This window comes from Styela clava, chromosome 3, assembly GCF_964204865.1.
Source record: "Styela clava chromosome 3, kaStyClav1.hap1.2, whole genome shotgun sequence".
NCBI lineage: Eukaryota > Metazoa > Chordata > Ascidiacea > Stolidobranchia > Styelidae > Styela > Styela clava.
In genome coordinates, this window is record NC_135252.1 from 23,879,909 (window position 1) to 23,898,598 (window position 18,690).

General features: G+C 36.1%; 2 protein-coding genes across 2 annotated transcripts; one reads left to right on the forward strand and one right to left on the reverse strand.

Annotated features, from left to right (window-relative positions):
* Positions 1-1,489: 1,489 nt before the first annotated feature.
* LOC120343034 (uncharacterized) lies at positions 1,490-12,354 on the forward strand. The gene is made up of 6 exons (XM_078111165.1): positions 1,490-1,605; positions 2,373-2,476; positions 2,980-3,047; positions 4,034-4,126; positions 7,568-7,663; positions 9,691-12,354. The coding sequence occupies exons 2-6, from the start codon at positions 2,382-2,384 to the stop codon at positions 10,500-10,502; spliced, it is 1,164 nt and encodes a 387-aa protein (XP_077967291.1). The 5' UTR covers positions 1,490-1,605; positions 2,373-2,381; the 3' UTR covers positions 10,503-12,354.
* A 4,183-nt stretch (positions 12,355-16,537) lies between these two features.
* Positions 16,538-18,454, reverse strand: LOC120342699 (uncharacterized). Its single transcript, XM_078110898.1, has 3 exons — positions 18,278-18,454; positions 17,394-17,449; positions 16,538-16,728 (listed from the first exon to the last, which is right to left on the reverse strand). The coding sequence occupies exons 1-3, from the start codon at positions 18,376-18,378 to the stop codon at positions 16,538-16,540; spliced, it is 348 nt and encodes a 115-aa protein (XP_077967024.1). The 5' UTR covers positions 18,379-18,454.
* Between the last annotated feature and the right edge of the window lie 236 nt (positions 18,455-18,690).

The window sequence follows — 18,690 nt, forward strand, 5'->3', positions numbered from 1 at the left end:
AACAAGAGAGCTATGCTCAAATATATGGACACGTCTAACTCATAAAGGTAGTAACACAAGCGATTCTAGTCACACTATACTATAACACCAGTTACCGGTACCGCGCAGTTCACCGTTCCCCACAAACAAATCTTAGCGAAGCGAGAATTACGTTCGCTTCTCAGCTGTTCTCGCGGAATCGCCACAAGGTTCCGCTATTTTTTTATTCTGATCACATCTTCGCACTCAAAAATCGAATCTCTTGAGGTTCACAGACATTTTTGAAATAAATACAAGTAATAGCCTTCTGGCAAAAAAATCAATCTTCATCTACCGAAAATTTCAAAGCAATTAGTCCTGTATTCGAAGAGAAAAGCGATTTCATCATGACGAAAGAGAAGAATAATAACAACAACAACAACAACATAATATTGAAACGATCGTTATGTACACTAACGTGTCCAAAAAGAGACAAAATCGAGTGCGAGGCGATACATATAATACTAACGTTTTCAACACTTTTGTTTACGTTATGTATTACGTGACCTATGATTACCATCGGGCCGTGCGTGGCGAAGCGTGCGACAAATCAACAATGGAATCGGGTAATGTTTCATCACAATTAAAAAATATCGCGTCTGACGTCGTGCGCTGATCCCATTGTTTACAACAAAAGGTGATATGGTTGAGTGGTTACGATGTTTTCCGGACGTTACTGACTGTTCATAGATTATCGTTGGGGTATGATGGTAAATAATCAACCAATTTTAGTACAGAGAGAGGTTATAATGCAGGTGGTGGCAAAATTTTGCCCATCCAGACTAGCGACCCACGTAACTGTGCTGTATAAACAATACTTACAGTTTTACAGAGTGGAAAACAATAGGCCTCGAGCCAAATCAAATTTAATCGCAATTTCATCAAATTCCTTGAGCTATTTTTTAGCTAAAACATCAAAATTTGGTTTTAGTTTGGTTGTGGGAGCATCCGGCAGGTCAGATTGAATTACCCAAAGGGCCGGATTTAGCCCGCGAGGCCTAGTTTGGCCATGTCAGGCATAAAGGATACTAGGCAGTGGTGGAATTCAGGGGTTTTGCGGGAACCAGTTCTTGTAATGTATGTGATAATCAGCGAAACAGTTCTCGTTTTTTGTTTTAGATGGGTTGGGGCCGCCTCAGCTTGCGACTAGCGTTTCAAAAGTTATGTATCAGCTTTATTTAAAGCGTGTCATGTTCATGTAGCTTATGTTGTGCGGTACATACATTTTCTGGAATGAACCTGTTGTTAATGAGCTCGGTACCATAAGAACCTGTTTCCAGAATTTTGAATTCAATCGCAGCGATTGTGAAAGGAACTGTAGGTCCTATCGTCTTGTTCACTTCCTGATTCCGATCCTTGTGTAGCCAGTGCCACAAGGAGACTTGTACAAGATAGTATAATTCAACTCATAAATAAGAATAAATTATACTATTCTCTTTCCATAAAATAGCCAGAATGTTTGCGAGGTTTTCTAAACGCGATTCAATGAAAGCTCACAAATATGCTTGCTATTTCGTGGAAAGAGATTGTGCTGTTATTATTGAATGCTAATAAGATTGGAATTTAAAAAGAAGAAAGTACACAGGGGTGAGTAAAGGTTTTTAATAATAAGTTAACTCTTTGACTATCGTATTTTACGACCATGAGGTGCACTTTGAATCCTCTTTTTTCTCAAAAATCGACCGTGCGACTCATGGTCAGTAAAAGCGGGCACACTTAGAGTATGGGTCGGGTCATGGGAAGAATATAATATAACTGATAGTAATTGCAAGAGAGGCTTTAGTTTGTCATATCTTATTAAAGTCGTTTTATCGCCTTTGTTTTCCCACTGGACAAGATTGAAAACACTACTTTAACTAATAGACTTTAATTTTTCTGCTAAACCTTTGATTAATTATAATGATTAAATGAGCAAATATTACCTGAACCTGAAGTCACGGTGTCATGAAAATGTTGAAAACAGCCATCCCGATGTCATAAAATCGTGTTCCCAAAATAAAAATATACAGCGCAGTTTAGATCAAATATCAGATCTCACAAAAAAATTTAAAAACAAATAAAAGCAATAGGCTTTTAGAGAAAAATCTTTTACCACTGAAAATTTGAAAGCAATTGGTCTATTAGTTAAAGAAAAGCGATTTTTTCGTGTCCGATAAGAAGAAAAATTCTAACAATATAAAACATAATAATATTAAACCGACCCATAGTCCAAAAAATAGTTACATGGAATGGTTCCCCATTTAATCAAGGTATCATCTTGAGTTTCCTCCTATCTGAAATGAATATAAAAATACCTAACTGATAATCATAAATATTTAAAATAATTTTAGATTAATCGTAATCGATAAACATAGGATTTAGATATGGCAGAGGGGCAGGAATCGAATAAACCGCCAGTTATTAACGTTACTGTGAATTATAAGGAAGGTGGAACCACGTTTGCAGGAGACAACGTTAGGTAAGCGATAAATGTGGATTTTTAAACTGTAACTCATTAGTTAGTTACTCGAAGGTTCTTCGTCTTGGCAGCTCGAATGTTTAATACATTCTCGTAGCTTGCTCAAGTCTCAATCAACCAGGTTTGTGTTTTCTGTAATTTTTTTTTTTGGGGGGGGGGGGCACATGATAGTTCTCATGTTTTAAACTTTTTTTATCACGGAATTCCGACACTGCCATTAGTTTCCAATTTCCCCTGTTCTAACGGATCCGATATTTCTTGCGGAATTCTGCGATTCAGTTAACTTAAGGGGAACACTTCTTTATTTCGTAACGCATCTTTTGAGAAAACTGGTTGCCCTAAGTAAGCCCTTACTCACCACCAGCAACGATTAGATCGATTTCGGTGTTAAAATTTTTGAGCATTGCTCATCATTACAATAATAGACCATGTTGTATGCTCAGTCGTAGTTTAAAATGCTTCGTTGTGCACGATTTATATCAATATTTCATTTATTTTCGAAGGCAAAAGACGAACGTACAAGCGACCGGGATTGATCAAGTGATATTACCAACTACATCGAGTACAACAGGTAGTGTTCATATCGTTTTCAATCTATTTCAGGGCTTCACAAACTGGGGGGGGGGTCGAGAGCCCACAGGAGGGCACAACGAAAGAGTCGCAAAATGAATACAATTTCACACGAAGCGCTATTTATATTGTACTTTTTGGACTCGTGCAAAACATAATTCGAAAGAATACACCGGATCAGAGAGACGGTGCAATTGTATACCAATGCCGACTTAGCAGCGGCCGCGGGAAACTCTAATTTATTGTAAGGGGTCGCAAGGTAGAATGTTCGGGTATCCTTGGTATATTTGACTACATGAGTCACCGGTTCTGACTCCAGAAGTGAAACTATGACTCCGAACACCACACCAGCAAACATTTCATTGTACGACTTTGGGTCTTTAGACCTGGATATGATAGGATTTACATATTTATCCCGGGGGAGAGGAAAGCCGATAAGACGGCTTATCCATATGGCGAACCACGGCCTCTCGTCCGGTTACCATTCCAAGTTGGGTATGGGATTAGTTTTTACTGTATTGTTTGTTTTCGGAAGCATGGACTTGGTGGTGGAGGAAGCCGTAACCGACCAGCGGTTACGTGAACCACCCAACGACGGCGAGGAGTCTAGCAATCCTCTCGCACATAACCATCCCTTCATGGGATTCGAACCTGCGTACCCACGCAGAGTAATTAGAGGTGCGGTGGCGGGCGTATTCCTAACGCTCAGCCCGTTGAGCCACACCGCCGCTGTAGACCTGTGAAATAACGATACGACGCCACAAACATTCAGCGTGAGAGAGTTAGATCGCTCAAAGACGTCAGAGTTCAAAGAGATCATGTGCCTTTGCAAGTTGAAAAATTTCGTATTCAAATCCCATGCCCTCAAGTTACAACCTCCCAATGCTGTTTTAGGCAATGCTGAACCAAAAAGATTCCGATCGTTTTAGCTTCAGGCTCCTCGAAAGGCCTGAAATATAAATTATAAATTCAACCATTTTATTCTAGAAAATTCACGACCAAGTACGCTGGAATGTGATTCGACCCCAGCAAGAGTTTTGGCAGAATCGGAAGAAGCAAAAGTCGAAAGATTTAATCAAGGTTAGTATGCATGATGGGTTTACTAGGGCTCCGACCATATTAGGATTGTAACAGTGTACTCCTGTAGTATATGTACATGATTAAGGTTAGGCCGTAATTTTATTCCGATTTTCCTTATTTTAGTTCAATTACGAGTTCGGGGACTGTCTGTGTTAACCAAGTGAATATATCCCCTGCTCATAGATTTCAGTACCTTTACACAACTTGATGTAAAGTAGGCGAACAAAATTAGTTACCTCCATATTGGTACACACACTTTTGGAGCGCCGGCAACAGAACGGGTTTCTGGGGATCACGAGCAAAAACCTTCACAAGGTACATTGCCTTCAAATTTTTTGATGCTTTGAATATCATGCATTCATTCTTTTACTTTCGCTTGCTGTCTTTATTATTCAATGTGACGGACATTATTGGAAGCTGGTATTGCTATTCAAGATGGAAGGCCACAAGTGTCGAGATTTCTTGGAAGGGTACCACGGATCATAAGAGTATGAGAACCACTGACATAGGGCTAAATGTTAATGTCAAATTACAGAGTTTCCAAGATTCGAATTTATTCTAAAGTTTATACAAACCAAACGACTGGCTTTTTTGTTAGGAATGAGCATTCGCTGACCCGTTCGCAAACCTTAGCAGGTTTGGATATGTGCTAGAAGGCTGTTGAACTCTTTTTTTGACTAGGGTGATTCACGTAACCGATATTTGATTCTACATCCAAGTCCGTGCAGCTGAAACAATGAGCTTGTATTATAGCAACTAACCCCCAAATGTACCCCATTTCATGTTGAAATCATCAAAACAAAGTTAATTTTTCCCAAAATTCGAACAAAGACTTTCGTAGGAATCAAATTACACCAGTTTAACAAACATATTATGTTCCACCCAGTCATTATCAAATTAAAATTTATATTCTCAAGACTTTTGGCACTGATTGAAATAATTATATCTAAGTTCCCATCCGTACGATGTACATAATTACCCTTATTGAGATAATAGGAGTTTCTGTTAAAACGTGAATCTCGAGCTCACGTTTACAGCATTTAATTAGAAGTATGATAGACGTATAAATACGACCCCGATATCTTTCGATAAAAAGAGAAGACGATGTAAACCATTCTAAGCTAGTCTGGATTAATATTATAAGATTTATATTCTGTGTGTTGTGGAAATTTACGAATAAAAACATATAGAGATTTTTAACGCATCTTCATTCACGTGGGCGTTGAAGCTGAAGGGTGAACGGGTAACTTGCAAGTTCTGAGACAATCTACAAATTAGCAATATACGGTAACATCACATTCATCTAACAACCATTTATGCCATAAATGGTGACAAAGCCGACTTGAATTAATCTTCTGATACGGACCAGATCAACGGACAACAATCAGGACAGGCAACAATTGGAAGGAATCAACCAAAAAACAGACCAAGCGAAAGCTCTCCACAATTGCCGAGAAACCGTCTCTACAAAACGTGCGAAAATCAAATTCGACCAACTTACGAACGTCGGGGAGATTCAAATTGCCTGGAACAACGATTGAAGTAGCAAATTGTTGACAAGCCGATATAATCAGAAACATTATGAAAAGACAATAATCTCAATTGAAAACAGTTGAACTATGGTAACGGACTCTGGAAACGTTAAAATCATGAATATGGACTGTATTGAACATCGATCGAAATGAACTCTTTTAGAACATGATATATGTTCGAGGTGAAAAACCTAATCAAAAACGAACTGTTGAAAACAATGAACTATATGGACTGTTTTACGGTAAATCACGCGCTCTATTCCGAACAATAGAGAAATTGTCGCGCATACCTAATGGATATACAGCTCCGGAGCATGTTATTCTACAATTTGTTTCATGATTTTCAGATTTTTCTCCTCATTGAGACAGACATTTTTCATTCTTCCACTAATACTAAGGTAAAGTACTTCTTTGTCTTCTTAAATATACATGGCGTTTCATTTGGTTTTCAATTTTTATAAATTAATTAATGGTAACAACTTTGAATATTCTAATTTCAAATACCTTTCAAGAGATTTATATTATTGAAAATTTGCGGTTAGCATTCCTATTTCGATTAATAGATTTCGTTAGAATTAAAATGCTTTCAAAAAGTAGATTCGAGCGAGTCATACTTTTAATTATTTACAAAGCCGTCATATAGAACGGTGAAATAATAAGCTCGTTTAACAAAAATTGTATCCAAAAGCGTTATTTTTTCAAAAAAGCCCCGAGATGGCATACACTTAAATATGCGTTTTTTTCATCCCGACATGGGACAAATATATAGACCAACTAGGTCGCAACGCGTTTTTTCTTCCCGACATGGGACAAGCATATATTGACCAACTAGGTCTACAAAATCGTAACAATGCGATAAAGCGAGTATAAGTATTTTAACTTAGCGAAATACATTAAATTGAAAATATGTTTTAACCGTCCAAACCAAAATTTTTCAAATAAAAATACGCCATCCTTCTGTAATTCTACTTTACAATCTTTACTCTTTCTATAAACTCTTCTTTATTTCAATGTCGTGTCTCATTGTAGATCATATACATGCAAATATTTTTTTTGACCTATATCATTAATTTTAGCATTGTGTATTGTATTTTTCTATATATTTTCAATTTATTAGAGGGTGCCAAATCTTTAAACTTCCAGTTAGTAAGATGGGGAGATAATATAGCAACTAACCCCCAAATGTACCCCATTTCATGTTGAAATCATCAAAACAAAGTTAATTTTTCCCAAAATTCGAACAAAGACTTTCGTAGGAATCAAATTACACCAGTTTAAGAAACATATTATGTTCCACCCAGTCATTATCAAATTAAAATTTATATTCTCAAGACTTTTGGCACTGATTGAAATAATTATATCTAAGTTCCCATCCGTACGATGTACATAATTACCCTTATTGAGATAATAGGAGTTTCTGTTAAAACGTGAATCTCGAGCTCACGTTTACAGCATTTAATTGGATTTATGATCAACGTATAAATACGACTCCGATATCTTTCGATAGAGAGAAGACGGTGTAAACCATTCAAAGCGAGTGTGGATAAATGTTTTAGGATTTGTATTCTGTGTGTTGTGGAAATTTACAAATAAAAACATATAGAGATTTTTAACGCATCTTCATTCACGTGGGCGTTGAAGCTGAAGGGTGAACGGGTGACTTGCAAGTCAGAGACAATCTACAAATTAGCAATATATGGTAACATTCATTTACCAATTATATATGCTATAGTATAACCCATCTTATCTCGACTACTATACCGTGCTTCTGCTTATAGGCCATATACTGTTAGCGGTTTTCATCGTAGTCATGAATTTGTGAAACTACCTTATCATTAATTCTCGGAGATAGAAGCCAAAAGATATTTGTCGAGCCATAATGACACTAATTAAACTTTCTCTGATTTAGATAGCAAACCTACATTGCCATCCTTGTTTGCTGGCACCGCCAAGTCAATTCCGGGTCTGAGTTTTAGCGAAGGAATGAAAGAATTCATTGCAATAGGTAAGAATTCAACTTCTAATTATTTTTTCTTGCCGTGCTCTCCTATACTCTATGGCTGACACGGGCAAATTGCAACCCGCGGGACAAATCAACCCCGTTGGATAATTCGATTTGGCCCGCCTGAAAAACTGCCACAACCAAACTAAAACCAAATTTTAATGTTAGAAAGCTTGATGTTAGCTAGAAAAAATAGCTCAAGGAGTTTGTTGAGATTGCGATTAAATTTAGTTTTGGCACTAGGCTTATTGTTTTCCACTTTAGCTTTCGTAACACTGTAAATATATTCATAGTATGTAATTTTACGTCACACTGACATTATTGACCTTTTGTCCATAAACTTTGCCCGCTCCATCTCTCCTATGCTTCATGTCTTGTAGCATTCAAAGTTACGCCCTTGCTTATATAGTATTGCTGCAATATTTAGGTTGATGCTTCTGTTACTGTACTCAACTTTCTGAACCAGTGTTGTTCAAAAAATGTTCTCAAAAACATGAATAAGTTGGTCCTTCACAGATTCACTATAAGCAAGACACTGGGCTAGCCAAGATATGTGATATCGGAACTTTTATCCCAAAAGTTTACTCGATAAAATGGCCACTGCTATGTAACAACATTATTTTTCATATTTGCTCTAAACCGAGCCTGAAACAATTTGATAATTTTATAAAGTGTCATTTTTTTGCATGCTTTTCTCTGAACAAGGCTCTAGAAAGGCAGCAACGGTTATGATTGTATCTGATTACTCGTGCGTAATAGATATGGGGAATTGATAAGAATGGAACGGTACTCATGGGACGGGACTCAATTTTCAGTGTTTTTAAACTAGCCCTCGAGCTAGGCTTACCATATACATGAAACACATAATCGGGACATTGGGCAAACCTTGGTTCAATTTCAAGATTGGTATTATTCAACTCGTATGAATATTATCGGCATTCAGATATCTTAAAAATGTATTTTGGATATTTTAACTACAGTGCAGTCAATGTCAGATGCTAAACTGACGCAATAACATAAACATTGAACAACTTGTACAAAAGATTGCGTTATAGCAGGGGTGGGCAACTTCTCTAGTCGGCGGGCCAGATGTGGAAAAATGAAGACCTCGGCGGGCCGGATTATAACATGAATAGTATTCAATATCTTAATCACATATTTATTCGCTAATGCAAGAAAGAAAATTCTAAATCGCGTTTAAAGTAAAGTTAAACTTTACAAAAAATAGAGACCAAAAAACACATAATGAATCAATCATAATGTACTAATAGTGTAATAATGTATTATCATAATGTACTGATGTACAGTCAGCGGGCTGGTCAAAATCTTGTCGCCCCTGGGTTAGAGGGAGGATAGGTGAAATGCCAGGAGTGAGAGTGAAGTATACAAGATATGAATACACAATATATAAACAAAGACTCGACACAAAACAATACAAACTAAACAAACCATTGGTTGTTATCTGAGCATGTATTGATTTTGTGTTGACAGACGAAATAATCTAAATCTTTAAATCTGTAGCAAACTATCGTCACTTCATTCAACCAGGAATCGTTAGCTGGGTTTGATTTGTAAATTGATCAGAGTTTAGAAGGTAAATTCGCCTCGATTTAACCGCCCTGTTTTATATAAATACTGTTTTTGTGATGACGTTAAAATAAACAGGACTGTAGAGTCGGGATATATTCACAATCGAATCCGATTCCGGGTTGAAAATAATTTCTGGCTCGGATTTCCGACTTCGGGGTGAACATATTTTGACTCCGACTCCACCCCCGAAGCACTCAAATTTTGATAACAAAACTCCTGGTTATACAAACCTTGGTTAATTAATAGACTTTTAGGGCTATTAGTAAATTTATTGCCTGTCCGAGTCTCTGTAGAAAATTATGACTACTTTTATCAGAATGTATGGAATTGACACTCCAGAGATTTCTCAACTTCGACTCCAGAGACTTTAAAATACAATTGCCAAAAATACGAACGCCGAATTCACGGATCTAGAATAATCTATGTCTAAATATTTCCAGAGAACTCTCGTCATTTCATTCAAAACTCCAAGTTCGTCGAAGCTTTGGATCTGATTGAAGATCTTCCATCGTCGCCATGGCAACAATTGATGATGTCAGAATGCTACTTTCAACTTGGAAGAGAACGAAACGCATTGAGGTGCGTTGAAGCGTTACAAACAATGGTGACGTCACCACCACGGCCTGATGTTGATGACGTAATCAAATTGGTTGACAATTGCATTGACAATGCCTCTTATATTCGTGCATTGGTTTTGCTGTCGTGCTGTGCCAAGTTGTATAAGTTCGAATCGAATCCGAATATTTCTATCACTGGGCTAAAGGATTGTTCATTCAAATGTGGCATTGTGATCGAATCTTTGGCGGAGGAGAGAAGAAGAATGAAAATACTTGCAAAAGATGTTGGTTTGGAAATGATCACTGATATGCTGAAAGATTTGAGATCAGTATCAGGAGCTGATAAGAATAAAAAGACTGATATGGAAGCAAGATGTTTGAATAATGTTGGTTTAAGTTGCTACGAGGTTGGTGAATATAAGAAAGCTATTGGATATTATGAAGAAGGCGTAGACTTGATGGAACAAACATTTAGTTCGAACGCTTTGAAATATAAAGTCTTTGGAGATCTTCTAAACAACATTGGTAATGCACATCATAATCTCGGTAACTTTTACAAGGCTGAATCGTTTTATTTGAAATCTCTTGAAGCAAAGGAGAATGCTAAAGATTGTTCCTGTAATAAAGTGAAACAAGAAAGCATAGAACTTACAAAGAACAATTTGAAAATTACTCAGAACCAAATGAAAATGTAATACATTGGTTTTGATAGAGAGGAAGCTCGATTATAAAATTAAACCAACTATTTCAGGTTCGTTCGTGGTTTAAGTGAGGTATAATCCATATTCCTGGAAATCTTGACACTTGGATGACATCCCGGAAGTCCCTTTAGAAATGACAATTTTAGGTGATCTATAGAATGAAAATTGCTATAATCTTTTGCAAGAGAAAGCGCATGTTCCGTGTTTGTTTGCGATATTAGAGTAACTTCATAATATTTCACCTGATTCTTTCCCCGCATGTTCAAGGTAGAATTTTACAAACCCAAGTTACGGAACATCCGAGTCTTAAGTCAATGGCTGAGTTAATTAACTTAAGTATCGCTGGGAGTTATTTATTGACCAGTTCAAGTCATTATATTATATCAGGGGGTAGCAACCTGCTGCCCGCGGGCTAAATACGTCTCACAAAAAAGGAATTGTGCGGCTCGCGGTAAAATGCCAATTTTGAATGGAGTGAAACGGCAAAAAGAGTTTTTAATTTAGTTTAATATGGTAAGTGTTAATAACTCCAATCCCGTTGCGTTGCGAAGTCTATGCTTAAGCTCATTAAATCTTCATGTTTTGATTATTCTAATGTATCAAAGGGCTGTTTTATGAGATTGTATGAACCTATATATTTAGCTTGTAGTGATTTTATTACTTTACGAAAAACAGCGCAAAACCTCAACAACAACAGATCATATAGTAGGGACCAATGCTAGATGAAACCCAATCTATAATTAATCGTGTATGGGCCATTCGTACCGATTTGATGGTACTCCCGAAGTATGTGAACCAAGATGGCGGACACCGTTACGTAGTATGTGTACCAAGTTAAGGTTAGGCCAAATACTACGGTACAAATACTACGGGAGTCACTTGGCTAGTCCCTGAACTCGTAATAGAACTACAATAAGGAAAATTGAAATAAAATTATGGCCTGACCCTAACCTGATACACATACTACGTTCAAGCGTCCGCCATCTTGGTTCACATACTTCAAGAATACTGATTTGATTCAGATGAGCGTCGCGTCCTCTTTTTCTATTTTAAGTTTTTAATAAATTTTGTCTAAGTTTCTGTAATAAATTTTATGATATGTTTTTAGTTGAACTTATGTAACCACTTTTGGTCTGGGCAGCATTGATAGTACTTATTATATATTTAAATCGATGGAGGCAATGTCCATGAAGTCTTGAAAAAATTAAAATTGCAAAGGGAAGGGCCACGTCTCACATTCGATTACTGAAAATGAGGTGATCCCAAGTATCCGTACCAAGATTGCGCACGACCTGAACATAGTATGTGTATCGGGTTGGGGTTCAGGTAGAGCGTCATCTTGGTACGAATACTTCCGGAACGTCGAAAATGCAGCCATTGCTAACTTTGTGAGGCATAGAATTTTTTTTTTTTTATTTGTTGATTTTTTAGGTTGTCCCGTAGTATGTGTACCAGGCTAGGGTTAGGACATGATTTTATTCCGATTTTTCTTATTTTAGTTCTATTACGAGTTCGGGTTCTGTCTGTGTTAGCCTAGTGAATATACCGCCTGTCCATAGGTTACATTAACTTCACACAACTTATGTAAAATATGCAAACAAAATTAGTTACCTCCATATTGGTACACATACTTCTGGAGCGCCATTTTTTGCTTAGATGCCTATTAAAATTTGTTCAGTTCGTCAAATATTTCAGTGTTGGATGTTTGGTCTGTAAGATATTAGTTGATTTTGCACTTTTGGGGTGGAAAGTTATAGAATATAGGAGATGGTCATCTAGTACCTAGCGGTATTTCTACTTCGATTTTCGATGTAAATTTTTTAATGCAATCTTTCCATTTACAGTATGTAACTTATATTGTTGATGGCAAGCTGCGTGTGCCTCTGCTCAAATCTATGAATTATTCTTAGATTTATTGCTGTGCTAATGACGACTGTCTGTGGATATAGATAAGAAACTGGAAATTATATTCGGCTCGAAAGAACGTATTTTGATTGAGAGCAATCGTCGCCAGATTTCATATTTGATCTGTTGGGACAGACAAGATATTTGATTGTTTATCTGTTGAACACGAACGATGTCACAAGGTTAGTTATTGTTAAAGATATACTATTCGTCAGTGTGACGCAATGCTGGACTCCTTCAAAAGTGACGCTGCTGGATAACCTGTATTATCGCGTCTCCCTTCACCCTCAATTCTGTTTGCACAATGTGAACATTCGACGTGTGAAAAGTAAACTACTGGCTGACTGATTGATTGCAGGTTTTGTAAATTTGATTCTAAATGGAATTTTTAAAATATATAATGTTCAATTCAAATTCCGGTTCCGGTTCATATTATAATGAGCGATTGTATTCGGTAACCCTCCTGCATTCATATGACGCTTCGAACACGACATCAGACAAGTAACATAGCAATCATTTGCTTTCATTCATTACACATCTCATCCAATTCCTTACTATTTAGGAGATGTGTGTGTATGTGAGATGAGGTGAGTAATTAACATCGTTTCTTACAAATCCCATAAACCAAGAAACTACTCCATCCGATAGGACTCTGTTCGGTTATATTTATTGAATCACTACACTTATCTCTGTGAAAAATCATAAAAATGCTCAATTAATTAAAGTAAAAATGCAGTAACTACCTTGAGTTACTAAAAAATAACATTGAATTACTGTGAAATAACAGTAAATTGGATTCATTTCATCACAATATACTCAATACATTTAATATCAAATGACGATAGATTATTTTAATTACAATGAAATCATTTCAACTAAAACTACTTGAAAATGCCAGTGTAAAAGAATGAAAATAATGTAAAATAAAGTATATTGAATGTATTTTATTGAGAAATATCCAAAGCAATGAATGTCAAATAACAGTAAATTACTTTAAGTACTCTGAAATAACAGTTAATTGGATGCATTTTGTTGCAATAATTATCACGTGACGATTACTTGAATTACAGTAAAATCACACTACATGAAAATGACAGTAAAATCAACAGAAATAATGTAGAAATACAGTAAATGTATGTTATTGCAATATATCCAATGCAACCAATGTCAAATGACTTGAAATACAGTTTAATGACAATAACTGTTTTTAATTACAATTACTTTATGACAATCATATGCAATACATACATACAAACATGGGTTGTCGGTCATTTGTCAGGTTGATTGGGATCAATGACAGGCAAGCTTGTACTTGGGAATCGATATCAAATGGAGCGATTAATACAATTAGTATAATTTGTAAAAAGGGTTTTAAATCGAACCTTTGCCTGTCATGCTTTGAATAATTTGATGGAAATGTAGGTTGAATCAACTATGAAAAGTTAGTAATTGACTGCGTTTTTCTAAGAGTATATGAATATTAATTTTTTTCAAAAGATTTTAAATTTTGTCTATATAATTCTGGAAACTAGGCTGATAATTACTCAAATTTGAAAATAACTGGACCGAATAATACCAGCAGGGCTTAAAATGAATACAATGTTACTTCACAAACTTGTTAAAAAAACACAATTTAAAATAAAAGTAAGATTAAGATTACACGAAATATCCAAATAACAATGCAGAAAAAAAAGATACAATTTAATGTTCCTGAAAAAAACTTCTCAAATAAGCATATTAAGAGCAGGAATGCGTGTTAGTGATAATGAAAACACAAACAGTCACATGATTTTAAAATAATCGCGTGATTTACTACACGGCAGAAAAAATATATACAGTGCTCAAAATCAACACTTATTAATACATGTTACATATTTATAAAATACGATTAATGGAAATGGCTGCTGTGAAGTGAATGGGCGGGGACTTAACATATCTGTATTTTCTGCTTGATATCTATCTAACTCAGGGGTGGGCAACATACGGCCCGCGGGCCTGGTCCGGCCCGCGACGAGATTTTGAACGGCCCGCTGACTGTATCCAACCACACTCTGTAATGTGGTCCGACGCATCATTTCTGAAAGTTGCCGATCGCTCTGCGAGCTGGGGAAATAAACAATTGTCTTAGTGAACAAACAATTGCGTTAGCACACTTGTTAAACAAACAATATAAGGTCAAAGAAGAGAGCGTTGTAAACATTCTCCACTACTGTTATATTTGGAATCTAAATAGAAAAAGATTTTAGAAATTAGATTTTATATTAAGTTTTATTAACCATGGAATATCCCAAGAAACGTAAAGTTGACAGAGAGTGTCGAGCATTTAACAAAGATTGGATGAAGTATTTTTTGTAATAATCCGGCCCGCCGAGGACTTCATTTTCCCACACCTGGCCCGCAGACTAGAGAAGTTGCCCACCCCTGATCTAACTCGATCTGAACTTCTAATCAAAAAAGTTTATGGGAGATTAATATACAGAAATTGAATGGCTAGGGATTTTTATTAATTTTTTGGGAAATAAATTGATGAAAGGGGATTTTTTGAAGAAGTATTTGGGGATTTAATACGGAGGTCAAACTTTGATATTCCTTCTAATGTGACAATTTTGTAATTTTCATCGAATTAATTCCCATGTTCGAAGTGGAGTTCGGTACCATTGCTGCAGATTATATTAATATATTCAACACTGTTCGAATTGATTCGTTAAAGAGATTTTTAGAATTTTGGTTTCGACATCAATTATAAAAATCTGATTATATTTTGTAAAACAAGGAATGATGAAGTACCCAAATACAAGGTTAATTTAGGAAATCACTTTTTCATTTTACGTCGAGTATCTTCCAATCTTCTCTTTGTATATTTTATTATTTCATGTTTCTCTTTATCACTAGACCAATCCTCAACTTTCTCATACGCTTCCAGTGATTTTAAATAAAATGATTTAGCCTTGGGATAATCACCAAGATATTTATGCGCATTGCCAATGTTGTTCAAATGATGCCCAAACACACGATACTTTGCAGCGTTCGAACTAAACGTTTTTTTCATCAAGGACAAGCCTTCGTCGTGAAATCCTATCGCTTCCTCATATTTATCAACTATAAAGTAATTCGAACCAACAGAATTCAAGCATTGCGCTTCCATACAGGCCTTCTCATTCTTATCAGCTCCTGATACTAATCTCAACTCCCTTAACGTATCAGTGATAAGTTTCAAACCAACATTTATTGCTATGTTTCTCATATTCCCTCCTTCTTTAGCCAGGGCCTCGTTAATTTTGGAACATTTAAATGAGCAATACCAAAGTTTATCAGCCGCATTATTCGGGTTCGAATCGAACTTATACAACTTAGGACAACAAGAGAGTAAAATCAATGCACGAATATAAGACGAATCAGAAATACAATTATCAACTAATTTGATGACGTCATCGACATTAGATCTTGTCGATGACGTCATCATTGTTTGTAACGCTTCAATGCACCTCAATGCTTTATCCGGTATTCCAAGTTGACAGTAGCATTCTGACATCATGATTTGTTGTTCTTGCGAAGGTGAAATATCTTGCAAAGTAATAAGCGCTTCCGCGAATTTGGATTGGTGAATCAATCGTCTTAGGTTCTCTGAAAGAACCAAAAATTAATTGAAGTAAACCTTTTAGAGTAATTGAATCTAATTGGGTACTCGAAGTCTGTGAATCAAGAACGTAGTATGTGTACCAGGTTAGGATTAGGCCGTAATTTCAGGTACAAATACTACGAGAGTCACTTGGCTAGTCTCCTTGTAATAGAACTAATATGAGAAAATTGGAATAAAATTATGGCCTAACCCTAACCTGGTACACATACTACGTTCCGGTGTCCGTACGTAATTCGTACCATCTGATTCTATAGTTTTTCAACTAAAACTTTTCCGATTTTTGCGGTTCGGCCCAACTACAATGACAAAGCTTTTTGGTTCGATCTCATCGACTTTGATTGTTCGGAGCAAATTGGGATGGAATGCCGAAGCGAAATGACGCGAGTGTATGAGGTTTAGTTTCTCAGGATAATGAAATGACTGGAACTGACTGTTGACAATCTGTGGACATTTATGATTGCATTGTCGGATAGAGATATCGGGTTCAAGCCTTGAAGAGTCTTGCAGCCACCAAATGATGTTTCAACACAAAAGTGGTCTGCTCGTTTACAGCTTCAATATGGGAAACCTGCTTATCATATGTAACGAAATCCATTGCTTGGGTCAGATTCATTCTTGCAATATCATCAGTGACGTCACAGGAAGAATAGCGATTTGGTGTTTGCTCGTTCGATGCTACGAAAGGAAAAATATTTTAAAAAATGAAAGAAAATAAATCTAAGATGTGCGTTCATTATTTCATTAAATAGAGTCGGTTAGAATAGCCCAAGGTCTGTCAATATGTCTCAGTTTAACAATTGGACACACTAAAAATTATTGTGTATTTTTTCCTTGCGAATAATTTTATGGTCAAGTAAACCACAGTTCGGTGGATGATCGTAAACATGGCTAGCGGACAAAGTTTTTTTTTTGCAAATGACAACATTCAGAATTTTTCGCAAGAAGCCCCCTTAATTTTCAATTCTTTCAAAATACCATAGCATATAGTTATTTATGGTTAAAATGTCATGTATGAATGTAAAACATTCCTAATCTAAGATTTTCAACAAACTATATTAATAAATAAATAAATAAAAACATTTATTGATACAGATTCATTTGACAAAGCAAAGTACCTCATTACAAGGTAATGTTCATTTTCAAAACTTTTTCCCGAAGCAGGAGGCGCTAAATACCCGCGGTCTGTTGTCCATCTACGCGCTAGTACGAACCTAGGCCACATGCCTGTCCAAGCAAATTTGCGTGTTTGACTGAAGAGTCTCTGCTTTTAGAGTAGGCAGAGTTGCATATTTATTCAACAAACTAATACTGAGAACAAGAGGAAATACATTAGTACATACCTGGTGTTGGAATGACAATCTGACCGATTTCGCCAGCCTGGACTTTGGTCTTCTGCCTGAAAATAAAATAAACCCGTGTTATGATCTTCTCGTCTATATGTGATAGTAAATCGTTTTTCGTTGCTTCCAAGCTGAATTCTAAGCCAAACCCAGGGCTGGTAAGCCGGAGCCTGGTGTTTCATATTCATGCGTTTCTTTGTAACAATAACTTATATGCGATAATAACTTTATTTCGTTGTTTTCAAGTTGAATCCTAAACCAGGGCTATCAAGCCGGGGTGTTTCTTATTCCGGGTCGTTTTTTGTACCAACAACGACAGAAAATTAAGGGCAATTGGTCGAATAATTAACGAGAAAAGCGATTTTTTCTTAACGATAGGTAAAAAATACCAACTACAATAAGAACAACAACAACACAATAACAAAACGATTCATAGGTACATTTCGTGTCCAAAAATGCGAATTGATTGTTTGGAGTGATATGCTAATATTGCTACATTTTACATTTATGTTATAGAATCCGTATGCACTTAATACTATATAAATTGGTTATCATGAGCGACACAAATTTATTTTGTAACCTTTCATCTAACCCGAATCAAATTCAATTTTTTATAAACCGATATTCAAATTTTCAGTCAATTTATAATTGGATGAATCTTTTGATTCATGTTACGTCTCATGTCTAAAATTGTATATATTGTAATATCTTTAGATATAAGTGGCTGCTTGTGTAATGCTTTGTTCGGAGTAAAAAAATATTTGAAAATCATGTTTCTGATCTAAAAATTCACGCAACTATTTGAAAGCTGGCCTATTCCAATCCTATGTCAACGTGTTCCCAACTTGGACGAAATGTAACTATTTTAATCATCGATTTCTTACCCAACATTGTCGCCAGCAAATCTCGTTCCTTCCTGATAATGGACATTAATAGCTGGCAGTTGAACATTAATAACTGGAGGCTGGCGCCCTCCTTCAGCCATTTCGTTTATTGTCCGCTCTTTGATAGACGATTGAGATAACACAATTTTAGTTAATACAAATTATACCTGAAGAAATCTAAATGTATTTTTATATAGATTTATTCAGTCGCGGTTAAGCTAATTCAATCTCTAAAAATTGTGTGATTCAGTAACGTATCTATGGGAAATGGCTTAAGTGAAACCGAAAAAAAAGTTGCGTCTTGGTGGACGCAAAAGTACGTAAGTAAATAGCGCTTGTGACAACGTAAGATGAGCGTCCGTACTTGCGCTAAACTAAAGAAATCTCTCGCGAGTCATACTATGTGTTATGAA